The following is a 25,684-nucleotide window of genomic DNA, read 5'->3' as shown; positions in this document are numbered from 1 at the left end:
TCTTTTACACTCTCGACCAAACCCCACTTTGTCTTCGTCAGTTTAAGAGCTTTAAACAAATGAATCCATTCAACCGGGTTTAAAATAACTCTTCTTTATTCTTTTGGGAACCAAACACAGAGAACCACAGTGCACCATAAGTTTCACATGTAGGTTGCGATATGTAAACATAATTAAATGACCTACCGCAGCAGGCTGCAATAGTGCTCATTACACTATCCACACACTTAAATAACCACATTAATAAATAAGGATTACAGTGTCAGGATGGTGGACTTTCTATACAGTACAGTGTGGTGACAACAGTGCAAAAAATAATGTGATGGAGTATGTACACAGGACTATTTTACTCCAGCGAACAATCCCTGCTGCGACTTTTGAGGTCCCATGTTTCTGACACATGACAGCTACTCCTAAATGAAAAAGGGTGCAGATGAGGAGAAGGATAATATGTTTTGATTTTCTATAACCTAGAGCCATAACATTTGCAGAATGCTTTGTGGGGCTGCCAACGTGGCATCAAAACTTTCATTTCCACTTCACACAAAAGTCCATTTCCATTCTGGTTAACCGCCGTCTTTCAAAAATGAAAAGTACTTTTGCCTTTGGCTGCACTTTCGATTCCTCCAGGAGCCGTGGGAGGCAACTACAGTTTCTAAAACCTTATCTTAAACATCGTCTAACAGAGGCAGTGCATTTTCATAAACTCAACAACACCAAGCTTTTTAAATTAACATATTCAATTAACTTACATTTCTTTAATTTGGCTCAGGGGGCCTTTATGATACCTACTGTACATTGAGCAGGGATCAGATCAGTGCATTTTCATGTTTGCAAATCTAAAACGTCATGTTCAGACATGATGAGTGCATGGAGCGTCGGTCCTTTAGGCATGATGAGGCGATTACAGATCAGGTTCAGCTCCCTTTGTTGATTTCTCACCACAGATGTGTTTCCCTGATCTCAGCAATCACCTGGCTGGCTTTTTGCAACGCCTGCAGACAAGATAAACATAAAAATAAACAATTAAAATGGCTGAATGGACCTGAATTCAACAGGGACACGACAATGTGCGATCGTGTTACCTGTAGCATGTCAGCGGCCTCCTTGCGCCGCTGGGCCATGTCCTCCGATTCAGTCAGCAGATCGTTGAGGAGGCCAGATTTATACAGCTGGCCAACAAGCTCGCTCTGGAGGCTGTCCTTCACATGGTTAACCAGGAAGTGCATCACTGCCTTCGGCACACTGCGGAGGGAGAGAGGAAACAGACCGGACAGATGGTTGAGAACAAGGAGGCAAGATGTCCTGGTGATTGTGTCGTCCCTGCAGATGGACAGGCATGAATTTGACCTCTATGGTAGCCATGCTAGTTAAAGTATCAAGCTGCTGAAGTACAAACTATGAGTTGATAGAACTTATTTATACCTATTGGACACCAATACTCCAATAATACGGCAAAACGCTTGGTGACCAAAGATGGTCAAATTAAGCCAAATCACATGCAAAATAATGTAACAAAGCTGATTATATCGCAGGACTACAAGTGTAACTGTAGTACTTGCTTTTCAGCCATGGGTTTTAACAGTTCCTGGCAATTGTTATAATTATTTATTACACGGCTGTGTTAAATACTCTTTTCTGATTACAGCATTCCGAGGTCTGCTATTTCTTGTAAACAGACCATTGCTATGAAGAACAGACCGTTGCTAGGGATTTGGCTCTAAACACACAATCCGGAGGACTAACTGTAATCATATCAATCCACCGAACGAAGTCCGGTAAGTTTGATGTTGGTTTGTTTACAGAGGGGGAAAAAAAGACTAAAACAGCGGAGACAAAGCAATAAAAGTTAAACAATGCAAAAACTGAAGGCTACGACAGAAAGAACGGCACATGAAGTTAACATTAAACAGAACACAGCACGGGATACGACGGTGTTTAAAGACGGTGAATGGAAAAGCAAATCAACAGACTCTGACAGTGACGAGACAGAAAACCTCAATCAGGTGCTGCGCTGATTCCTGCAGTCAGGTTTAACTTATCTTACTTCACCATCAGTGGAAATGTTTCCATTTAATGTGAGTAAGAACAGCTAGCTTAGCTCATTTTAATGTGAGTAAGACAGCTAGCTTAGCTCATTTTAATGTGAGTAAGAACAGCTAGCTAAGCTCATTTTAATGTGAGTAAGAACAGCTAGCTAAGCTCATTTTAATGTGAGTAAGAACAGCTAGCTAAGCTCATTTTAATGTAAGAACGGCTAGCTTAGCTCATTTTAATGTGAGTAAGAACAGCTAGCTTAGCTCATTTTAATGTGAGTAATACAGCTCTGTTAGCTCATTTTAATGTAAGAACAGCTAGCTTAGCTCATTTTAATGTGAGTAATAACAGCTCAGTTAGCTCATTTTTAAAGGCTAGAGTTAACCGTAGCTATGGACGCAGCTCTCACTGTGAGTCTACTGGACTATATTTAAATGGAAAACGGAAACATAATTTTTCAATGAATAATATGATTTCAAAATCATAAGTAAAAATCTGTTTAATAAGTGGGGATAATGTATAGTGAACAGGTTGTTATCAAGGACAACCGGCTCACTATCCCTTACTTATGGCTCTTAACAGTAATGAAGGAACATGTAACCCAGTGCAACACTGAAGCTCATTGATGAGTTTAGAAACGCTGTTTGGAGCTCTATGGTATCAGACTTAGACTGCACAGACGATACTTGTTAGTTGGACCAATTCATTGTTGTTTTTATTTTCATGGGATTTGTTAATAATTAAGACAACGAAAAGACGTATCCTTTAAAGACAAGCTGGCTGGCCGACCTGTCCTGGATATTCTTGCGAACGATCAGGAAGTAGGACTTGATGAGACGTTCAATGACCTCACAGTCCCGCTGCTCACGTGATGACAGCTTCCTGGCGACCGGCACAGGCTGGAGGGGAAAAGGAAGACAACATTTAAATCAACTGTTGACTGAAAAAACCTCACTGTCATGATGGGGAATGCTTGATGTGTTTAGCTACCACATCAAGCAGGTTGACGACTCCTTTAAGGGGGCTTCCAGGTCCGGAGCCGGCTTCCTCTCCTTTCTTCAGCATCCCCCTCCAGTTCCCTGTGCTGTCCTGCTCACCTGGGGGCCCTGCTGACGGGGCCTGAGGAGTCAATAAGACAAGACAAGTGAAGAAAAATAAACTGTTATCACACCACCAAGGCTACCTAAGTTATTAGAAAAGCACCCTTTGCTTGTTAAAGGGTTAACAGGGAAGGAAAGGTTAGGGTACGGAGCATAAAAACCATGACAAGTTCATATGCAATAGTGCAAACAGCAAGACAAACAGACATGTACACCAAAACACATTCAAATATATTTAAAGTTAAACATTGAAAACTGAGCACAGTACAGCCACTGACAGGATTAAACGTCTTTGTTTAGAGATGAAGTTAGGAGAACGCCAGAGAGAAGAAATACATTTTACTGTTAATGCAGCACTTAGAGAGAAAACATGATAAGCAAAGCAGGAAATCACAACCAAAATACAAGTCTGTAAGATCCTACTTTCCAGTGGTGCTTTGAGCTAGATGCTAGCATCAGCATGCTAACATGCTCACAATGACAATACTGAGGTAAATCTGGTATAATGTTTAACATGTCTATGTTCCTAGTTTTGCAGGTTACCAAACTAACTAGCATTAAACACAAAGTACATCTGAGGCTTTTGAGACATTTTACTACTACTACAAAAAAGGCCTAACTGATGCGCATGAGGGTACTCGTGGAAAAATCGTTGGATTACCAAAGTAGGTAGGAGTCATCCTCTGGAGACTGTGCATGTCTGTTACAATTTTCATTGTAATCCATTCAATATTATTTAGGTATTTTGGTTTGGACCGAGGTAGGGAACTGACCACCAAAACATTGCTATCTAATACTGAAGCAGTATGAGATTTCACAAACTGATAATTGTACAGCGGCCCTGAGAGCTCAACGCACAGCAATTTAAGAAAACACATGCAAATACACAAAGGACAAGCAAGTTAAGAAAACTTCTTCATCACTTTGACACATGTGCAGCATTTAAAACGCACAGCAAATGTTGGGAACACAAAAACGCTTCAATTAAAAACCCTGCAACTAAAAAAATGCTGAAATTAATAAAAGCTACAAACAGAAATATGCTGCAAATGAAAGAACACTGCAACTTAAAAAAACACTGCAAACAGAAAAACGCTGCAAATAAAAAACACTGTAAATAAAAAACACTGCAAACAGAAAAACCCTACAAATAAAAAACACTGCAAACAGAAAAACGCTGCAAATAAAAAACACTGTAAATAAAAAACACTGCAAACAGAAAAACGCTGCAAATAAAAAACACTGCAAACAGAAAAACGCTACAAATAAAAAACACTGTAAATAAAAGAACACTGCAAACATCAAAACGCTGCAAATAAAAAACACTGTAAATAAAAAACACTGCAAACAGAAAAAAAACGCTACAAATAAAAAACACTGTAAATAAAAAAACACTGCATACATCAAAACGCTGAAAAAAGAAAAACACTGTTAATTATAAAAACACTGCAAACAGGAAAACGCTGCAAATAAAAAACACTGCAAACAGAAAAACGCTGCAAATAAAAAACGTTACTCCATTAGATGACTTGACTTTGCAGGCTAATAATAGGAAAAATGCTAACGTTACGTTAACAGCAGATATCTAGCAATATTGTCTGAATCTTGCGATCACAATGTTGAAATAATACCAACATAAACTTACATTTTAGCACATTTTCCAACACCACTGAGAAATAGCTGAAATGAGTCACAAACCATGGCAACAACAAGCATGTCCCAGCAGTGTTTTTATATTTGCATCACGTTTTCTAAATGCTGTGCATGTGTTGTCAAATTGATGATGATGTTGTCTTAATTTAAATGTGTTTTGTGTATTTGCATATGTTTTCTTAAGTTGCTGTGCGCTGAGCTCTCAGGGCCACTGTATAATTAGCTCTGAAAATATCATGGTCTCACGCCAGTTGTCTATCATATCGTAAAGACTGGTTCTAGTAACTTGTAACTACTCATAATTTCCACTGTCACAAACTAACAAAAAGGGTAACGAAAGTGATAAGAGGTTGGAAAAAGGGAAGAGAGGGAGAGGAAGGCCTTTTCTGTGAGACAGGAGGACCAGCTTTGGGGAGCAGACTCTGCAGAGAACAAAGTTGTTAGTGCAAGTCCACACAGGCTGAGGGGGAGCGACACAAGAGCACGGCATCAGCAGACAAAGATCAGAGTGCATGCCAGCAGCCCATGCCCATCCAACCATCCATCCATCCATCCATCCATCCATCCCCGCCCCACCAGCAGCCCCACAGCCAGCCCCGCACAGAGCCAGCGAGCTGCGTACGTGCCCACCTTGGCACCGTCCATGTCTACTCCAGACGCGTAGAGCTCGCCAGAAACCACAGTCGGGCCAGCCGGGCCTTTGCCAACAGACTAGCAGGAAAATGAGAGCAGTAATGAAGAAAGAGAGAGAAAAAGAACACTGAGAAGAACTGTGGAAAGACAGAGGGACGGAGCTCGGCAGTGGAAAGTCATTTGAGGGGAGGAGAGAAGAAGAATTCCTGGATGGAAACTATCCGAGGCATTTGGTTCACAGATCCTCATCCTGTAGTGCTATGAGTTATTAACGCTGCACAAGTCAACCTTAATACTGGGGACGCTGAAGACATGCAATAAAATATTACAACACAAGAGCTTCTGTTGTTATATTTAATATTTTAAAAAAGGGATTCTATTACCTTATCTCTGGGCACTGAAGCGGGCAGCTCTCTCATCCTGTTCCTCCTTTGCTCCTACAGATGCACAAGATCAGATGTTAGCACCAAGGATGGTTTGGGCCAATTAACTTTAACATAATTAAAGAAGCTATCCTACATCTTAAAAAGATATTTAACTGATATTGTGTAATAAAAAAAATCCTCACTGTAAGGTTCTAACAGATAACAGAGCACATAAAGAAACTGACTACCAAAGCGTTAACTTAATTCACTACTGAAAACTTAGATGGATTTAATTCCCAGCATTCAAATATTTCACTGTTTGAAGTTATGTGGTTAAAATTCCCCCTTTTAAAAATGAAAGAATCCAATATTACAAAAACTGTAGTCAAGTTGCTCAAATTAAATTGGTGAATTTATGATCTGAAGTGAAGCTGTAAAAATAAAAAAGTTCTTCAAAGTAAAATAGTGAAATTCAGAAACCAAAATATGAAAGTCCGGGGGGTTTGAGCCTATCCCAGCCGTCATTGGACGAGAGGCAGGTACACCCTGGACTGTCAAACACAGGGTTGACACACAGAGACAGATAACCTTTTATGCTCACGCTCACACCTACAGGCAATTTTAGAGTCTCTAATGAACCTAACGAGCATGCCTTTGGACTGTGTGAGGAAGCCGGAGGGAACCCACGCATGCACGGGGAGAACTTTCCAACTTCGTCTGAACCGGGATCTGAACCAGGAACCTTCTAGCTGTGAGGTAACAGGGCTAACCAGTAAAGATAAAGTGCCCTCTGAGTGTCCTTCCAGTAAATAAATGATATATGTTGCTCTATAGCTACAAATACCCATGTTGTTCATTCACATCACAGCTTTCCATGGCATACAGCAGGTGGCCCTTTTCGTTTGCCCCTCAAACTGGCGCTAACCACTGCACCACTGTGCAGCCGAAATAAAGGACAATCAAATGATAAAACCTTTGTCCTATCAGGTTACATTTGTAGGTTACATTAACTGAGGTAATGAATGTCTGCCTTTATAAAAGAGGACGAATGTTCTTTAATGAACTGGGTGTTTGAAGTTTGAATTCTATGAATTTATTTCTTTTGTTTTGTGTCTGAATTTCACCAAACCAATTTTTTAAATATTGGGTTTCATCTGAAAATGATTGAATTTGAGCTCCATGAAAACAGCTCTAAAATGTATGAATTGATCTGCAAATGAGTGAAATTTACATGCACAAAATCAAACCTGGTTTTTAAAGTATAATATTTCATTTATATAGATTCTGAAGGCTTGAATTTCACAGTAATGTATTGAGTGTCTTATTAGACACAAAATAGTTTCTGTCTTTTATATAGTTTTATATACCTAAAGTAATATATATACGTTATAACCCTAGGCCTACAGGCCAGTGCTGCACCTTAGTTGATTTAATTATGAGTACAGACCTCTATGTTGTTATTCATGACCCCACAGGCATCTGCAAAGTCTGGATGTTTGGTGTTGATGTAGGCCAGCTCTATTGCAACCAGGTTATGCACCTATGATCGAAAGAGAGAGCACAACTTCTGTTAGAAATATAAAGCTCTGATTCAGCTTTTCTGCAAGCTGAAAGATAATGATGAATGCGAAGGTACCATCTCATTGGTGATGGGCAGTCTCTTCCTCAGCAGGGAGGTGACCACTTCTACGATGGCCTCGTGTAGCTTTGGGAATCTCTGCAGCTCCTGCAGGACACATTATCCGGGATATAAATCTGTGTGTGTGAGGGAAAAGATAAATAAATGTGATCTGAGCCTGGACAGAGCTGATTACCTGTGTGCTGTAGTTGCTGCAGTGCTGGATGATCCTCTGCATCTCCTCGTGGACGAGCTCCACGCAGCGCAGGCTGGGCTCCTCCAGGCGCTTCACCTGCTTCTTCACCAGCAGCTCGAAGGAAACCTCGGGGACGAACAGGGACGGACGCGGGCCCTGATGGAGGAGACGGTGGAGGGAGATCATTGTTACAAGAGTTAAGTGAGCAAACAAGAAAATCAACAGAGGAGACTGTGTGCTGCAGAAAAAGTCGTGTTTCTGTTGTTTGTACGATAGCTCACAGAGCTAACGATGACAGAAAAACTCCCTAATGATGTCACATTTATGGGATAATGCACTCACTGTTGCGTTCCTTATGGCTGTTAGGATGTCTATGGTGCTGAGTCCTCCCAGAGGATCCACAGACTCCAACGTTCTGCCAAAAGTCTCGTGGAATATGTAACAAATTCTGGCTCCACCGCACCTGAAAAATAGCACCAGGGGGATATTAGCAGTGATGTGAACCCCGTGGCCTCCTCTCCTGTCAGCTCTTCCTTCACAGAGGCGGTGCGTGTCTCAACTTACAAGTTGTATCATATTAAATGATGAAACCAATGCAGTTGTTTTGCTCATTTCCCCTGCGCTGGAGCAACAGCATCACCATGTGGCTGAAGGGAGGAGAGACACAGGGTACTCACAGCTCTGCTGTCTCGATGTATTTGGCCGTGCCCTCTATGGTGTTGCAGTATTCTGTGGCGAACTTAGTGATGAGCTGGAGCAACGTGGCACTCTGGTCCTCGACAGGTTCACCGTAGCTGCTGAGCAGGGACTGGTACTGGGCTGCCAGGACGTTGATCCGTGTCTTCAACTCAGGGAGACAGTCTCGGATGTGATGCATCAGTAACCTGACATTATGGAGGGAAAGGGTAGAGGGGTCAGTATTTGTGCAGGAATATCACATGATATTCTGAGCTGTGATTGGACGGGCTAATCCTCTATTGTCTGAATGAAAGATGGCTGCTCCAAAAACAGTGCTTAATGATTTAAAACATGCTGCTTGCACATTTTTGTGGCTGAAAATGACGAACCCAAAATAAAATGTTTACTATTCTTGACCTGAACTTCCTGTTTCCGTCTCCACTGAGAGGTAACTCTTTAGAGGTCACGATCAAAAAGTCCAAACTGGCCTGAGTAACACTGAAGCACATTCACAGAAGCAGACACAAGCAGAAAGTGACTTTTTTATTTCTTTCAAAATTCTATTTGTTGTTTTCTGTTGTGTCAGGGACCTTGAAAAATAAGCAACTGCTATCACAGTGATGATTTATATTATTTTGTTGTTGCATTTTTCTTGACTATACAAGGGGTAGGACTTTTTCACATCATCCTACACCCTTTCGGAGAGAATAGTTATAAATGAGTCTTTATAGAAAGTATGCTGTTATTGCTATTTGCTTTGTTTGCCTATATATTTGATGTTACTTTTAAACACAAAGCCCACCTTCTCCATGTTATCACATGGGACATGAGTCAAACTATAAAATCAAAATACACGTGAAATACATTTTTCTTAAACATGGCTTCTGTCATTATAGTTAGCTCTTATCATGCTGATTTATGTCCAAGTGTTCATTTTTCTGACAAGTTTATTTTTAATTAGTTATTTGATGCTGTCAAAAGGATGATTGACAGCTCTGTGGACAAATCCGGCTCCTGCGGCCAATCTGTTCTGGATTAGCAGAACAGAGGAGGATCGGCGAGAGGGAACGTAACTAAAACAATCACTAGAGTCATTGAAGTTTCCATATCTGTGAACGTTAACCTCAGATCAACACAGGAAGCTGCTGCTGTTAAATACGCTGACGTGCGGGATATTTATCGGTAAGTTAAGTGTGTGTTTTGGTTAGTGGAAGTGGCTACGATGGCCAATCTCCAAACGACGTCATCATCATCATGAAATGTCAGGGGTATTTTGACATCAATGTTGTACAATGACAGTAGATGGAGACGCGTCGTCCATCTTTATATACAGTTTACACCAACAGGGGCGTAAGGTTTCAATGCATCGTTTTTCAAGGCTGTTCTAACTGTTGCATTTACCTGTTGAGGGTTCTGGCCAGGTATTTTGTTCCGTTTCTGTTGGCCAGAGATGGATATTTCTTCTGCAGGAAACCATGTTCGTCTCTGATGGCATCGGCCACAGACTTTTTATTGTTAATGTCCAGCTGGCTCCTTAAAGTTCAAACACAAGAATATACCAACAGTTAGTCCTGGGCAATAAAGGAAAATAAAAATAAATGTGTGGAGAAATGGAAGGAAATCTGATCTCAATCTATAATGCCTAAAGCCTTATGTACATCATGAGTGTATAATGGAGGATAATGGTAATGGATGTTCATTAAACTGAATCATAGCTGATTTACAGCTGGCAGTTATTAATCAATAAATATTGATATACCAGCATTAAAAATGTATTAAAGCAAAGTCCTCTCTGTCTCTACATCTCTATTAGCACACACTCATCTCTATTATGACTAATGACTTCTTTCATGTCATATTCAATAGGGTAAATACACAGTGGTTTTACAGACCTGTTGACTACTCCAATGAGCCCCAGCTTAACAGGAATGACTCTGCCCATCAGGACATCCATGGCGTCAGTGCCGGCGTCCATCAGGTCCAGCTTGGTCACCACAGCAAGTGTCCTCCTGCCTGATAGGTCAGATTCACTCTCAAAGTCAGCTCTTTAACTGTTTTTGTAAGGATTAATGGTGATACATCAGCCGATACAGGTTGTTTTACACGCACAAAAAATGTCTTTCTCTCTGTTATTCTTACCGTCAGGGTCGACCTCCCGGGCCACCTTCAGGGCCTCCGAGGTGGCCATGTCTGTGTTTGCCGCGGTGACAGCCAGGATGATGCAGTTAGGATTGGAGATGTGCTTCAGGATTAGATCCCTTATCTGAACCTCGATATCCTTAGGCTGATCACCCACGGGCACCTGAAGAGAACAAAACCAATTAAGAGAAAAGACACAGCACATCTCAATCTGATTCGTTAGAGACCACAGCGAGGGATTTCTCAGATTAACACATGTTCGACCAGAGGGGACGAACTAATGAGGCAGGAATCAAAGCCTGCACACACTTCGGCTTTGACAGCAGGTTCAAAGCATTAAGAATAGGTTACTAACTCCCCGCAGTCCACATATATCAAATACACAAAGGCACCAACCAGTTTAGGGGAATTGGTAAATCTTGGTTTTTAGGTGTTGTATAAGAATTTCCCCAGGGGTCCGAGGTGATCAAAGCCTTGTCTTGAGGAGCGGGAAGTAGCATGCGTTACCTTAGTGATTCCTGGCAGATCCACCAGGGTCAGGTTCACAACGTGAGGAGAAAATATCTTCAGATGAATGGGTTCATCGCTGATCCCCTGCAGAGAGAAAACAAAATAATAGATTTGTTCATTTAACATCCTAGCACTGTTATATGTATTTTAAAAAACGCTTTTTGGGGGACAGCTTTCTTGTTTTTTTCTACTAGCTGTCAATTCTGATGATCTTAGTATTATTATAGACAATATTTAAAGTGTTATGGTGCTGTTTGAGACACTGCTAGGTGTCCACTGTAGCTCCTGTTTGTGCCTCTTGTTTATTAGCTTTACATTGGAGCCACAGAACTGAGCATCTGTTTCTCTGAAAATGAACACCCTGGAAAAACCCAGAAGGATATTAAAGAAGAATTATGGCTTTTTCCTAAAAGACTGTTCAAAAGATGTGGATGAAAGAATAAAATAATTTATAAAATAAATCTATTTTTAAAGCTCTGTTTCAAGTTAGCCACATTTTCTTTTGGATTATGACAAAAAGCTGCAACTTCAGAAAAAAAGATTAAACATTTTTTTAATGGAGCAACAGACAGATGAATATTGTCCTATGAATAAGTCCTAAATTCTGAAAATACCTTCACAACAGTCCTAAATAAGGTAAACCTGAGAAATGAAAGCTTAGCTCTTTGACTGAAATTTAATGCTAACACATGAGAGGTACAAAATGCGGCTAAGTGACTGCTAAAGCTAGCTTGGCTTGGCTTGTGTGAGGGCAGGCCTTTTGAGCATGTTACAACCTCCAGGCAGGTAGCTAACACACTCTGAGTTTAGCTAGCAAGCAGAAGCAGCTAATGTTAGCTTGCCACTTGAGGACGTATTGCTATCTCAGAGTATTGATACTTAGTTTGGCTAACCGCAAACAGTAATGCTACTTTCCAGAATAAGCAGTTCAGATTAATGTTTGATAATAAAAGTGTAAAAAAAACACAGCGCGCTTCAACCATGTTAGCGCTAGAATATTGTGCAGTTAAGCTAGCTCCCATGCAGACAGTTTAGTTAAAGAAATCAGATGAAACTATTTCTGAAGAGGTTTTTAATTAATGTTGTTGAAATGAGAGACACATTCAATGGGACAGGGTTTCTATCCTCCCTGACATTTCTCCAAAGGTTAGCCAGTGGCTGTTCCAACTGTGTTACACTCATGCTACTTAGTGAACCATGGTAATGTAAACATAACCTGAAGTTTTACAAAGCTAATTGAGCAAGTGTTCCATCTATTTCCCTCCTTACAGCTTTCTTGATTTGCCTGCAGCTGGCCCAGAATGTGCACCTAGTTTTCTAACTGGAAGAAGAAAAATGAAGGTTTTACTACATCTCCACTGCCCGATTGATAATTAGACCCTCATCTGAAGGTCCAGGGCAATGGCAGCTTTGGTGAAAATCAGTACAGTTCTACTAGGGAGACTACTAAATTAATATCAGGGTGTGGTTTTAAATAATTTACTGGGTTTTTTTTGTTTAAAAATTACATCACTGTTTTTTTTAGTTTTTTTTACATATTTTAATTTGCTTCATTTGTAGTTGACTTGCTCCCCTGATTGCAGCAAATCTGCTATGTTTGGATATGAAAACATTCAAAAGTGACACCTCCACCCTCCATCCATGTCTCACCTTATTATTCCCCGATATTCGCTCTGTTTCGGTTTCAATTTCTTGCCTGATTTCATCAAAATCTGTGTAGATCTGCAAAAAGAAAAAGAACAAAATATAAGACAAGCAACAGTCTGGAACATTGATGAAATTTTGTATCAAATATTCTGTATTAAAAAATTCATACCATATTTTTTGTGTGCAGAAACTTTCCCCACTCTTCACCGTCTTTGCCTGTGAAACATAATACATCAGTACATTTTATAGAGCATTCTCTTATTAGGCTAAAATTAGGCAAACACGTGTCAACTAGTACCTCTGGAAAGACAATTACTCTGTGCAGGAGGCTAAGCAAGCATGGCTAACATAAGGATCTACACCTGATGACAGTGACTGGTTTGGGAAAAATAGCAGCTGAAATTACAGGTGTGGCTGTAGGAGGCAGGGAACATAACCAAGAAGCTAAACCACGTAGACAAATGTTCAATGCACCTTTGTGAAGCACAGTGCTTTTCACACCCAGCATCTGCAAGCGGTTAGAAAGACAGGAAAATAACTTTAAATCTGGTGCTTGTATGCAGGGCCTGTTACCTACATGTGTGTTTCTCAGCCTAAAACATCTATAATTCTGGAAAAGTTGGTGATATATCTGCAAGAAAGCCCACAAAGGGTTGAAGAGAAAATCCAAACACAGCATTGGAGTCTTTAATTGAGTCCTTGGTGTGAACCACGGCTGAGATTAGAGGGATTTTGGTGCTCACCACTTTCATCATTCTTCCTTGCATCTCCAGGATCTACATGGACCAGTTGGAGGATGAGAGGTCGCCGGGTCACGATACCAGTCCCACGGGGCAGCAGGTCCCTGCCCACCAGGCTCTCCAGCACTGAACTCTTGCCACTGCTCTGGAAACACAAAAGACAGACAGAGGAATGAGCTAGATGAGGGATAAATCGAGGACTACATGTACCAGATCTAGCATAGCCCTGCTGGATCAGGTGCACAGCTAATTGCACCTGTCTTTTCCTCAAGCCATGGCCTGGTTTTGCCTAACAGTGTGTTGATGAGGCTCTTAAAATAGCACTGATTGGAGATGATGAAAATAGAGTTCACAGTCAGTGCCAGTGCAGACTTTGCAGATAACACTTGCAGCAGTCCAGCACAGTATGCCATGCTGCAGAGCTGCCTGGCACCCTCAATTTATTTTGTAATATTTATAATTGCTCTAAATGTTGCACCCCGGCACATTTTTTCTAATAGTGCTGTATTTAATTGAGGATGAATCACGGTGCAGCAAGGTTATCTAGCTAGCATGACAACCGCTATATCACAAAATACACTCAAATCGTGCAGAGCATTTTACCTGTGTCCCCACTACTGCAATCTGCGGCAGCTGTATGATATCCGCACCCACTGTGTTGAACACATCCTGGAGCTTGTTAATTACGGGAATAAGAGCCTCCATGCTTTAATTTAGAAATAAAATTAATAAAACAGCTATTTTCGTGATTGAGCCAAAGTCATTCAATGTCCCACCGACACCACCATTGCAACAACACCCACTTGAGAGACGATAGGTTTTGTGCGATGTTGGGAGTTGTAGTTTTCCAATACGAAACAAGTACAGCTCAGGGTCAGGAAAAGACTACACCACACGTCCTCCGATAATTACGCGATACTTTTCTCGCGCATGCGTGTACGTATTGTTGATGACAGGCTAGCCTCGCTAGCCAAGAAGAGCGGTTGATTGCCTTCCTCTAAGCTTTTACTTTCTTCCTGATAAAAAGTCAGTGAGTTAGTCTGTTGTTGCCAATCCTTCGTTATATCACCATGCTGCAGTTCCTGGTGAGTTTAGCTGACGTTATCATTCATGACATTGCCGTTTGACAGGATGCTGAGAAATGCTATATTACCCTAGCTAACGTGTTAGCATAATAACTTGCTCATTGAAAGTCTGTAACATTTGTGAACAAAGCTAAACGTTTTGTGTCATTCACCATTCAGGCAATGGTTATACATGCCATGTCATAAACAAAACATTACAAAGTTACATCAAGAAAGAACCTTGGAGATACTACTTATATATTGGCCTTGGATGACATTTGTTGTTTCTCCTGCAGGCTGGCTTCACCCTGGGAAATGTTGTGGGGATGTACCTGGCTCAAAACTATGAAGTAAGTGTTTGTGTTTTTATCTATAACCTCTCAGAATGGGAATTCAACCAGTTAGTTCGACAAGGTTATATGTGAGTCACGCCGACCAAACCCTCCCACGCCCCGTGCCACAAACCAAGTTCTGACAGGTGGTGAAGGAGCAATTTATACCTCACCTGTGACGCACCTCAATTTTCACGTACATTGAACTATACGATCAATAATAAGAACATTACACACACACACACAACAAATAGGGTGTGCACAATCTAAGAATTACCTCTGAGTACAATTTAAAGTTGGATCATCACCTGTTAAAAACATTTTCATCCAAAGCATTCTAACATTCATGAAGGATGGAGTTATTGGAGGACTGTTGTATGAGTCTGCATTAGTTTAAGAAACTGATAACTGTATATGTGTCAGATTTTATTGACTGCACTGTTTTTCCCTCACTAGGTTCCCAACATAGCCAAGAAATTCGATGCCTTTAAGAAAGATGTGGAGGCCAAGAAGAAGCCTCCAGAGTGAATAAAGTGGGACCATGATGCAAGCAAGAACAGATGGACTCTGAAGAGAGACTATTTATTTTACAGGGTTATAGTTTAATGCGCATATATTTGATTAAAGGATTGATAATGTAAAATATAAATAAGAATATTAACAGTGCCTGGAATTGTATTTGTTTATTCATTTAGTGTTAAAAGCACGTTCCATTGAAGCCTATTTTTATAAGATAAACTGCGCAAAGACTGGATTTAAAGAATATTGTAACTAACTATTGGGATCACTTTAAGTCCAGTGTTATGGCACTCTTAGCTGGCCTTTTCTGGGATGCACTGCGGTGTTATAACTTCCACATGTTCATCGTGTATAATGTTCTCCAAAGTTAATATTAATGGAACATGCAACTGCACAAAGTTTAGAGATTTTCTTTTACAAGCTTCCAACTTTTCGGTAACAACTGCCAAAGTTTTTATGAAACTAGAATTAACACAATTCTGAAAACTTCAACTTACAATAAAGTTGCTGATAATGAATTTTGAAGTCTTTGTCTCATAAATGAAGAAAAGTTTTATTGGCACATTTTAGAAATGCTGAATGATTTCTTTAGGGGAAAAACCAAAACATATTCATATTGCTGCATTACATTGGTGATAAAACTTCCTGGGCTGTTTTATCATAAATGTCCACCAGATGGCGTCATTAGAAAGGCATTAACATACAGTGTAACCACTCTAACCAAAATTAACTTTGGCTTATAATTTCGAATCTATTTTGTCTTCTTCCGTTTGGTTCCCTTCTTCTTTTTCTTCTTTTTATTTGAATGTGGCCACCCAAAGCCTCTGAACTCCAGACAGTCCACTGCATTGTGGGAAATGTAGTAGACGTTCTCCATGGCTGCTGGGCTGAGGATGTCCACCTCTGTCTTGGGGGATTTGGCACTTGAGGACCTCTTTTGGGGTGTTTTTGTACTCCCGGACTTCTTGGCGGGCCTTGAACTGTGAGACCTTGATTTCCTGGATTTGGGGGGCTTGGGGAAAAAGAAAAAAAGGAAGTACTCATTTTAGATTTAGTTCCTCTTTTGTCTATATAGAATAGTTTGCGTAGTCCTGAAAGTGTTACAAATACTTTACCATAGTGAAAGATATCACGGTCACTTTCAATGATGACAGATTATGTACCCATCTGCAAATGAGGAACACTACAATAAAATGAGCTGTTTTCAAACAAATAAAATTACTTAATGGCTAAGTAGTACATAAATTGCTTTCTCAAAACTGAACGGCACTTAAAATTGTCAAACGAAAAATATCAGTTTGTCTTACCAGATCTGGCCTTGGCACTGTTGTAGGTGGCAACTGAATGGCTTCAACTGGGACAGTGATACCCTATTTGTTTATGTCCTGTTGTCTTAGAGACAGAACAGACTCACTCATGAATGAAGGGGCTGGCCTCAGACACGAGCTGTAAATTCTTTTGTTGTGTCCAAGGCGCAGCTAAGCTTCAAACACAACACAAAGCTGAAGAGAAGAGTGCAGAAGACATTGATAAATAAAAAACAGCCAGCTAAATTTGATTTGTTTTATTTGTTTTGCAGTGTGCAGTGGAATTCATCACTTAAGACAAAAAGCTTTTCTTTGGCAATTCACACCAAATTCTCCTGATTTCAAAAGCCCTTGCATTCACATTGTGAAAATGTTGTTTTGACATCACTTTAACACTGAAATACATTCATTAAATGTAAATAACCAAATACCATGCAGAAGCTCTTGGATCTCTCAGTCATGCAATACAAATAAATACTCACAACCACAACAAGTCTGCAGTCGATGTAAGAATAAGAAATCCAATATGGACTCTAGAAACTTCTCAGTTGTGGGAAAGTCGCACAACTCAAAATAAAAATTCCCTGTATACAAATATCTGACATCAAATTCAGCAACCATTTGTGTGCCAATTTACTGCACATACAGTAGTATGGCATTGTAAAACTTCTCTATGCATTACATTAATGTCCAAATACGTGTTGTGAAAATAAAGAAGCACTTGGTTCCAGCAATAACAATGATGGAGGTTTGTTGATCACCTGCATAGAGTCTTATCTTTCCCTTAAAGGCAATATTAGCTTTAAAAGCCTACAGTGCAGCAACACAATAACAGCTTTGTTTCAGGTACACTGATACTTTTAATGAAGTGTCAGGTGGCAGCAGGAGGTGTAATGACTACACTAAAACTTAATTCATGTAGTAACGTGTTCTTAAAATGTGGCAGTATCTCAGGAGCTGAAAGACTATTTCACTGCTGCATGCATCGAAGCATTTGTGCGTGACAAAAAGGGTCAGAAGTGTGCGCTCAGCGGCAGCATTATTGTGTAGAGATGAGGTGGACTATCATGCGGATGATGCGGGAGCCGCGGGGGCAGCTGCACAGGTCTATGCTCGGGCTCCTGATTTTGTCCTCCAGCAGCTGGTCCAGCTCCCAGCGCAGCTCTTTCACCAGCTCGGCCACCTGTGTAACACACACAAACACGTTTACAGAGCAAAGTTAATTTGTGTACTTGATTCTAAACTATTAAATCTCCGTAATCCGTTCTTCCTGACCTGATGAGAAGCGGCGGCAAACCGGATCCATCCGTCATCGAGCGAGATGACGAACTCTCCCTTGTGCAGCTCCATGTTGACCTGGCCGCCTCCAAACAGCACCAGCGGGTACACAGACACCATGCTACAGTCCCTGATGAACACGCGGCTCGTCTTCACCTTCTCGTGGTAAACCAGGTAGGGGCTGTTATAGTGGCGAACCTGGAGAACATAGAACAGTCACGAAGATTGTCGCCCCAACTAGCTGTTGAATGCAAGCCTGCATATTTCTCTCAAATCTTACTGTGTAGTTGACGGATGAGGGGTGCACGTGGACACAGCCGTCGTTCTTGGTCATGTAGCGGAGCTCGTTGGCTTTGGGCTGCATCTTCATTGCGCCTTTGCTGGTCATCTTGTAGTTGCCCTGAGGAGATCGTACCTAGAACAAACACAGGATAGCTAGTGTGAAGCCAAGTAAAGAGAGCAAGCATGAAACACGTAACACGTCTCACTGGCTTCCTTTCTTCTATTCCAGTGACAGAGAGAATGATTATATACCTGGACCACATTGGGATAGAGGGCAGCGCAAAGCATGGCGGACATCAGGCGGATGTTTTCAGAGTTTAAATTAGCCTGGAAAGAATAACAGAAAAGGTACATTTAAAATAAACCAGACAGAGGTAGCAACAAATTAAACACTTCCTGCACTACAATACATGTGTGTAAGAGTGTTACCTCTGGGCCTGTAGCCTCCAGAACACCATCGGTGCCTTTTGAGCTCATGCGCTCTATAATCCTGGCTCTCAGTCCCTCTTTGATGAAGCCGATGTCAGACAGCAGCTCGGCAAACTGCCTCTTCAGACTGGCGATTTCCTGCACACAAAATAATAATTCTTTAATAGGAGGAGATGAATTATTTCAACCAAACACGGACACAAGTTGTGAAATGAAAACACAGCCTGACCTGTAAGCCTCGCCCCGACAGAAAGTTCTCCCTGCAGTAGAGGAAGCCGGCTTGGTTGCCGTTCTTTGCAGCACAGCACCATCCCTGTAACAGAGGAGACATCCGCCACATTGATTATTCATAAACTTTTTAAAAAAATACTGTTTTTCAGTTATTTTTTACACAAATATAAGTTGATTTAGAACCTTGTATGCCTGTAACAGAGCTAGATGGTCACTTTGGGCCACAGCGAAAGCCAGTTTCTTCTCATTGGCTTCTTCCCGCTTATCCCACGGAGACACCTAGAACACAGACAAAAGACCAGGTAAATAATAAGCTTGTTAAGGATCCTTAAATCAGCATTGTGATGTCAATATGTGTGACACATATAGTGTCAGAACCGCTGCAAGTGGTTTCTTACAAATGGGGATTTGAAGGCCAGACTTGCAGCGATGGTGAGAGCGGGGTCGAGGCAGCGGAAGATGGCACCGAACAGCATGAGCTTCCCGATTCGTACGTCGACGGGCAGGCAGGCCAGGTGGTAGCCCAGCGGGGTCAGTTTCTCGTCTGCAGTCAGAGCTCCCAGGTCGCACAGGCGTTGCTTTGCTGCGTCCAAGCTCCCCATAGCCGGGGGCTCGATGAGGCGAGAGAAGACCGACTCCAGCATCTGCTCGGCAAACACGTCCAGGATCTTGATTCTGTTGGAGAAGGTGGGGAGAAATGTTTAATACTAGCAGAGGGAAATGTTGTTTTTCATATCCTTTAAATCTCAGATGGTTCTTAAGGTAAGGGCCGTGGAGAGAAGACATGGTTAGAATGAATGGAGGGATTTTGTCAAACTATCTCCCAATAGCCATGTCGTACAAAATCTTTTGCTATATGCATTTACAGAGAGACAACATGGTGCATAGAGCAAACAGATGGAGGTACCGGAGGCAGAGCTGCTCCAGAGGCACTCTCTGGATCTCAGGCAGCTGCTGCTCGGCCAGCTGGTGCTGGAAGCAGTGGCTGGTGAAGAGGTGGAAGCAGACGCCCGAGGCCACGCGACCCGCTCGACCCTTCCTCTGCAGCGCGTTGGCCCGAGACACCCACGAGTCCTCCAGGCTCTCCATGCTTTTAGATGCATCGTACCTGTGAATCAAAACAAGACAGAATTACAAAAGGAGATTTTACAAAAACAAGTTCGAGTATATTAAGAGAATCAACATAATATCTGTTCATGTTATCTAAGCAAGAGACCTTTTCTCCTTCATTTTGCCAGAGTCGATGACATAAACCACGTCGTCAATGGTTACCGAGGTCTCAGCGATGTTTGTGGAGATGATGATCTTAGTGACACCGTCTGGGGGGCGGCTAAAGACTGCCTGCTGCTCCTCGTTGGACAAGGTCGAGTGGAGCGGGTAAACCTCACACCTAACAATGAAAACGCACATCCACACTAGTTAGCATTTCACTAGTAGCTAGTGTTGTTAGTTTCCCTAACTAACCATGACCAGTCAATATTAAAAAATGACTACCAATACCCCCACCCCTTTTAATAATATGGTTTTCTTGCTGTCTTGAACCTTAAAATAAATGATAAAAATGAAAATGTGAACAGTTTGGTTGCCAGAACCAGACACACCACTTCGGACACAGACCTGTTTGCGCCCCTGTTGTTGAACATCCTGTTGGACTTGAGCTGCTCGTAGAGCATCTTGATTTCAGCCAGGCCGGGGAGAAACACAAGAACTGCACCTGGAAACAGAAACCAAATGTTACAACAACATAACAAAAGTCCAAGCTGGAACTTCCAGATAGATTTGACCTCGACTAGATTAAGTAAACTGTACAGGGCGACGCTTACCTGCAGGGTAGCCGTGTTTTCCATCCACAATCCACTCCAGCAGGCTCTCCACCAGGTCCATGTTGATCTTGTCCAGATCCATTGCAGCAATAGTCTTCAGCACAGACTTCTTAGTATCTACATGAACAGCAAAACAAAATGTGACATTTAATTACAGCTTTTCTGCATGAGCCTGAGGAGGTGAAGTTTAAGAACCCATAAAACAGATCAGTTCAGTTATGTTACTCACCTTTGTATCTGAGTGTGAGCTCCTGCAGGCTGAGCTGCTGGTCTGGAACAGAGTCTTTGACAAAGTCCTTCTTACAGAAAGACATGAAGTTCCACATGTCGTCACCCAAGTCGTCCATCATGTCCGGTGGGGCTTTGTTTCCTCGGCTGCTTGTGGAAGACGAATTCTGTTTCCCTGAGCGCGCGTAAGGACTGCTGTCCTCGATGACATAGCTGGAAGAAATACAGTTGTGGTGTTTAAAATCAGATCCTCGCCTTTCTCTCGCTCTTGTTTCTCTCAGTGTGAATGGTGTTCCTTACTTTAAATACCCTAAAATATATTTATCGGGTGAGTTTAATTTAATATAAAAGGAGAATATGCTTACCGGGATTTGCCGATTGCATCTTCAAGGAAAAACTGGTCGACGGGAAAAGTACGGCCTAAAATGAGAAAAATTTAGTGCATGAAAAAAACCCATCTATAAAAAGAGGTGTCTGAGTTCTGCATATCTAAATCAGATGCCACATGTAGGTAATTACCTGGTATGTGGACAGTGGGACAGTTGTAAAAATAGTCAGAGAAGAGGTTGGCATTGAGTGTGGCACTCATCAGAATGATCTTCAGGTCTGGCCTCTGTAGTAGCAGGTCCTTTAATACCAACAGCAGGAAGTCACTGAAAAGAAAGGTAAGAGAAGGTGACAGGTGGTGAAAATGCACGAATCAGAGCGTGTGTGCTCACTTTCTGTACCATGTTCGAGATTAGCATGATCTTACCTCTCCTCAGTTCGCTCGTGCACTTCATCCACGATTACATGTGTGACACCTCCGAGGTCTGCCTCGCCCTCCAGTCTCCTCAGTAACACGCCTGTGGTGCAGTACAGCAGCCTGGTGGCAGACGTCTAAAAGAAGGGAAGAGCCAACGTTAAGAGAAGTCAAAGAACATATATGTTCTAAACTATGAAGTTTTACTACTACGCGTGTTTCAAATGTGTCCGTACCCTGACGCTCTCCAGGCGGATCTGGTAGCCCACCGAGTTGCCCAGACTCTCTGCCCGCTCCTGTGCGACCCTCTGGGCGACGGAGATGGCAGAGATGCGGCGGGGCTGCGTGCAGATGATGTTTGCCACCTCATCTGCTCGACCCTTTAATGTGGCGTCCAGAATGAACTGAGGGATCTGAGTGGTCTTACCACACCTGCAGAGATGTGACAGGAAGTAAACATTAAACAGAATAATTTCTGTTACTGAGAACTCGTTTTATTAAGTCAACAAATAATGACATAGCAGGAAAGTACTGTGGACCAATATGTAGCACCGGTCAGGTTACAACATACATTTCCCATACACCCCTGTCTACACTTTATCAATCTATATCCTCCATATTTCAGCTTCATCTTTCCTGCAATCAAACCAAATTAAGTCTGTAAAAAGCACCTCCTCCGTTTGACTCCTTGTGAATGCCAACATGTTACGCAGCCCTGTATGACTCACCCCGTCATCCCACTGACCACCAGCACCTGGCACCGCTCCAAAAGGTCAAGGATGTTTTCCCTTTCTTGCCAAGCTGGCAGCTTCCTCCTCTGCTCCAGCATGGACCTGAAGCGCCTGGATGACTGTGTGCACGAAAGGATGGAGCGATGTTTTAAATACACATGTTGGAGAGGCTGCAGAGTAAGATGTAGTGTAAAGACAACGTGTCTGTTTTACCTGCTTCTTCTGAAACTCTCGGCACAGCTTGCCATTTTCTTGCAGGACGTTGTCCAGCTTCACGTTGTGCTTAGTCACCATCTTCTTCCTCAGGTTGATGTAACTCTCGCTCTCCACCGGAACGGCTTCATCCTCATCCTCCTCGTCCCGGTCATCCAGCTCGTCTGCCTCTGATATCTCTTTGACTTTAAAGACAGAAGTAAACACGATTTCAGCTTATATACACTAAAATTCAGTGCTGAAAATAGGGACGATAAATTATCCTGTTGACTCACCATCTATGGGCCTCTGGTTGTTCGGTGGAGCACTCCTTCTGCTGCTGGTGTGATTACTGCTGCTGCTGCTTCCCCTGCTTTCCTCAGAAGCATTGCTCCTCACACTCTTGCTCTTTGCTATTGCAAGAGGGGGTGGAGGAACCACAACAGGCGGAGGTGTGCTGTATTTGTGATGACTGACAGCTAGCAGTTCCTTCATCGCATCTTCATCCTCCAGTATGGTGGTCAGGGTGTAAACAACCGGCTCGCTGCTCTTTGCGGCAGTCAAAGCCTCTCCAAACAATCGCTCAGTCACGCTGAGCCTCCCTGCAGCTCCGACAGACTCGTCCGTTGTGCTGAAGGCGACTATCGGTGCCTGGAAAGGGTAACGGTTTCCTTTAGGGAAACGGATTTGGAGTTCATACTCAGGAGGAGAGTAGCTGCTGAAGCCGGGCTGGCTCGGGCCAGTCAGGTCTGGGGAACTAGCCCCAGATCGCCCTTTAGTGGAGAGCTGGTGCTTAAACTTGCATTTGTCCCCGAAGCGGCACCCTTGCCCTTTCATGTAGAATCTGCAGACATCACGGTTAGCAGCTCCTCCACCACCTCGACTTCCAGCTCGCTGGCCATTTTTAACAGCATTGTCTGATAGGAATGAGAGGTCCAGGGTTACTGTCCAGACTGCGTTGGCAATGCGCTCACTGAAGCGCTCACCATAAATGGCAGCTAGAGCCAGAGCTTCTTCTTGCCTCTGGCTCAAACACTCATCCATAGGCACGCCTTCCAGGCCATCGCGGGACACTGCTTTCTGGCCGTAGCGTTCACCGAAAACTTGTAGGAGGAGCTGTTCCAAGGTGGCACCGAATTCGCCTCCGCCAGACTCCAGTGCCTGCTTGCTGCGCTCCCTGTCAAACCCAAATCTACACAAGGGAAAGAAGAGAAAAAAAAACATTGGAAGCAATTTTAATATTCACCAAACTTTTTTTTATTCCTTACAGCACAGCAGTACCCAAAACAACATTATAAGCTGAATTGGACTCAATACTGGTTTCAACACAGGTCTATATAACTGTCAATACAAAATCTTCAACAAAATAAGTGAATCTGAACATCACCTGCAGAGTTTTCCTATCGCAAACAAGGAGATGACAGGTTCAGGGGTGGGTCGTTCGTCATCAGACTCTGGATCATATTCTGGGCTCTCTGCCCTCTCCACAGGCTCGTCATTATTTGCCCAAAACTGTCCTTCCTCTCGGTGGTCCAACTCATCAAATTCCTCCTCTTCTTCCTCTCCCCCCGTGTAATCTGAACCAGACTCACTAAAGACACAGTACATAAGGGTCAGCGGAAAAACCTTATCTAATAAAACTATATTAACAGATAAAGGGATTTAGATTATTAAACGATTAAAATGTACGTACTCATATGGCTCATCGCAGTCCTGGCTCTGCAGCTCCCGCAGTAGCTCCTTGAGTTGTTCTTGGTTCTCATTAGTCATAAATATCCTCTGCAAAGGCATGGTGCTCACCTCTGGCCTCATGCCGTCCCCTGGCTTTGGATATGTTCTGGTCCTCGCCAGGGACCTTGGGAGAGCCTTGCCACTGCTTCTCCCATCGCTCCTGCCATCCCTGTCTCGATCTCTACCCCCCCTTCCTCTACCTACATCCCTGCCACATGCACGGCTGCGGCTGCCACCGCCACCGCCACCGCCTCCACCTCGTCCTTTGTTAGGTCTGGAGGCAAGCCAGGTAAATGGAGAGGGAAGGAAATCATGTGGAAATGAGCAAACGGTTGAATTTTTTATTTGATGAAGACTTCTGTTGCTTTTTATGCATACCTGCTGGAACGGGAGGGTCCAAAGTCAAGACTGAAATCATCCTCGTCATCCCAGCCACCAGCTCCTCCTTTCCTGCCACCACCGCCTCCTCCTCCACCACCACCTCCTCCTCCTCCTCGACCACCTCCTTTTGGCTTGTTAAATTTCCCCCCTCCTCTGTTTGGCTTTCCACCTCTTCTCCTCCCACTCATGTCTCTGTAAATACAGCAAAATCACATGTAATTTATTTTTAAGCTTCAAGGTATAACCACCAGCACAAAAGGATTGCTTCAAATACACTGCCCCAAATTATACTCACATTCAATCAGTGTTTTTTCATTGCAGCAAAGAATCTGTGAAGAGAAACATAAATACTTAATATATATATATACTAATAATATTAATAAATCTAACAATCCAGTGTAAATCAAAGAGAGCGGCTCAAGCAGATAGCGTCCGTACATCCACTGCACACTGTCGCACATAGGGCTTGTGGGGTGGCTTGTTGTGGCACTTCAGTTCAAGTACGAGTAATGAGATGGTGGCTGACACACAGCGCTGCTGGCTACAATTATGCAATCAAACTGGGCACGCAGACGAACAACCCAACCAGGGCGATGACCCTTCAGCTTCACGCCTGGCTGACTGACAATGTGTCTGGTTTCCACGTTTTAAAAAAACCCGGATGTATCAAAAATAACGTTGTAATGTGTCATGCAGTGTTTCAGCAAAGTATAAAGCTTCAGCTAGCTAACAAGCTAACAGCTAGCAAGCTCACTCCTTACTTCTAGTTTAACAAGCTAGCTGAGAGAAGCTTTCTCACGACTCCATTAGAGAGGTTTGAATGCTTACATGTAGCATAACAAATGGGGAAACATTATAAGCGATGAAGTGTAAAGCTACTTTCAAAACTTAACTTTCAAAACAAGCGTGAACAAACCTAGGACAGCTGTTCCGACCACCGGCAGCCTGACTCTCTCTCATTGGTCCAAACTCAGGGTTCAAAGTTTCTCTTCCGGTGTCCGGTAACGTTTGAACTTTTACATAAAATATTACTCCGTATTTTTTGGAGGGGACATAATAAAAGGTGCCATGTTGAGTTGAACTACCTTTTCATAAAAG

At 42.5% G+C, this 25,684-nt stretch overlaps 4 protein-coding genes across 6 annotated transcripts; 1 reads left to right on the top strand and 3 right to left on the bottom strand.

The window, feature by feature from the left end:
- Positions 1-78: 78 nt before the first annotated feature.
- Positions 79-14,092, bottom strand: LOC138599408 (dynamin-1-like protein). Of its 2 annotated transcripts, XM_069671075.1 has the most exons (19): positions 13,920-14,092; positions 13,320-13,461; positions 12,746-12,792; positions 12,580-12,651; positions 10,927-11,013; positions 10,420-10,582; positions 10,173-10,293; positions 9,682-9,813; positions 8,280-8,486; positions 7,945-8,065; positions 7,603-7,758; positions 7,425-7,514; positions 7,236-7,328; positions 5,807-5,860; positions 5,421-5,501; positions 3,028-3,156; positions 2,827-2,936; positions 1,086-1,245; positions 79-995 (listed from the first exon to the last, which is right to left on the bottom strand). In XM_069671075.1, exons 1-19 carry the CDS (start codon positions 14,019-14,021, stop codon positions 939-941), a joined length of 2,124 nt encoding a protein of 707 aa, XP_069527176.1. In that variant the 5' UTR covers positions 14,022-14,092; the 3' UTR covers positions 79-938. The 2 variants fall into 2 exon arrangements, with proteins under 2 accessions (XP_069527176.1, XP_069527177.1); XM_069671076.1 differs by lacking the exon at positions 5,421-5,501.
- Positions 14,093-14,261: 169 nt separating this feature from the next.
- On the top strand, positions 14,262-15,749 carry stmp1 (short transmembrane mitochondrial protein 1). The gene is made up of 3 exons (XM_069671674.1): positions 14,262-14,401; positions 14,677-14,730; positions 15,169-15,749. The coding sequence occupies exons 1-3, from the start codon at positions 14,387-14,389 to the stop codon at positions 15,238-15,240; spliced, it is 141 nt and encodes a 46-aa protein (XP_069527775.1). The 5' UTR covers positions 14,262-14,386; the 3' UTR covers positions 15,241-15,749.
- A 1-nt stretch (position 15,750) lies between these two features.
- LOC138599907 (small lysine-rich protein 1) lies at positions 15,751-16,624 on the bottom strand. Its single transcript, XM_069671673.1, has 3 exons — positions 16,539-16,624; positions 16,347-16,398; positions 15,751-16,243 (listed from the first exon to the last, which is right to left on the bottom strand). The coding sequence occupies exons 2-3, from the start codon at positions 16,347-16,349 to the stop codon at positions 15,983-15,985; spliced, it is 264 nt and encodes an 87-aa protein (XP_069527774.1). The 5' UTR covers positions 16,350-16,398; positions 16,539-16,624; the 3' UTR covers positions 15,751-15,982.
- A 156-nt stretch (positions 16,625-16,780) lies between these two features.
- On the bottom strand, positions 16,781-25,542 carry dhx57 (DEAH (Asp-Glu-Ala-Asp/His) box polypeptide 57). Of its 2 annotated transcripts, none has more exons than XM_069671668.1 (25): positions 25,503-25,542; positions 24,882-24,915; positions 24,584-24,778; positions 24,168-24,479; positions 23,862-24,065; positions 22,771-23,666; positions 22,496-22,680; positions 22,280-22,401; positions 21,788-21,983; positions 21,564-21,688; positions 21,329-21,462; positions 21,175-21,229; positions 20,811-21,022; positions 20,582-20,698; positions 20,376-20,472; positions 19,975-20,148; positions 19,666-19,866; positions 19,157-19,433; positions 18,942-19,037; positions 18,757-18,840; positions 18,528-18,665; positions 18,351-18,425; positions 18,097-18,231; positions 17,814-18,014; positions 16,781-17,721 (listed from the first exon to the last, which is right to left on the bottom strand). In XM_069671668.1, exons 3-25 carry the CDS (start codon positions 24,772-24,774, stop codon positions 17,578-17,580), a joined length of 4,371 nt encoding a protein of 1,456 aa, XP_069527769.1. In that variant the 5' UTR covers positions 24,775-24,778; positions 24,882-24,915; positions 25,503-25,542; the 3' UTR covers positions 16,781-17,577. The 2 variants fall into 2 exon arrangements, with proteins under 2 accessions (XP_069527769.1, XP_069527770.1); XM_069671669.1 differs by lacking the exon at positions 25,503-25,542 and adding an exon at positions 25,025-25,186.
- Positions 25,543-25,684: the final 142 nt, after the last annotated feature.

Source organism: Semicossyphus pulcher, unplaced genomic scaffold, assembly GCF_022749685.1.
Source record: "Semicossyphus pulcher isolate SPU_LCO1_2020_fin unplaced genomic scaffold, fSemPul1.0.p SCAF_20, whole genome shotgun sequence".
NCBI lineage: Eukaryota > Metazoa > Chordata > Actinopteri > Labriformes > Labridae > Semicossyphus > Semicossyphus pulcher.
This window is presented reverse-complemented; position numbering and strand designations above follow the sequence as displayed.

Excerpts from the sequence above, each read along its gene's own strand:
- dhx57 (XM_069671668.1), bottom strand. The coding sequence starts at position 24,774 with ATGAGTGGGAGGAGAAGAGGTGGAAAGCCAAACAGAGGAGGGGGGAAA. Across the intron at positions 21,463-21,563 it reads CACGAGCGAACTGAGGAGAG|TGACTTCCTGCTGTTGGTAT; the intron begins GTAAGATCATGC and ends CTTTCTTTTCAG. Across the intron at positions 18,841-18,941 it reads CTCTGTTACAGGCATACAAG|GGATGGTGCTGTGCTGCAAA; the intron begins GTTCTAAATCAA and ends CCTCTGTTACAG.
- stmp1 (XM_069671674.1), top strand. Across the intron at positions 14,731-15,168 it reads ACCTGGCTCAAAACTATGAA|GTTCCCAACATAGCCAAGAA; the intron begins GTAAGTGTTTGT and ends TTCCCTCACTAG.
- LOC138599408 (XM_069671075.1), bottom strand. The coding sequence starts at position 14,021 with ATGGAGGCTCTTATTCCCGTAATTAACAAGCTCCAGGATGTGTTCAAC. Across the intron at positions 7,329-7,424 it reads TGCCCATCACCAATGAGATG|GTGCATAACCTGGTTGCAAT; the intron begins GTACCTTCGCAT and ends TTTCGATCATAG. Across the intron at positions 996-1,085 it reads AGGCCGCTGACATGCTACAG|GCGTTGCAAAAAGCCAGCCA; the intron begins GTAACACGATCG and ends TCTTGTCTGCAG.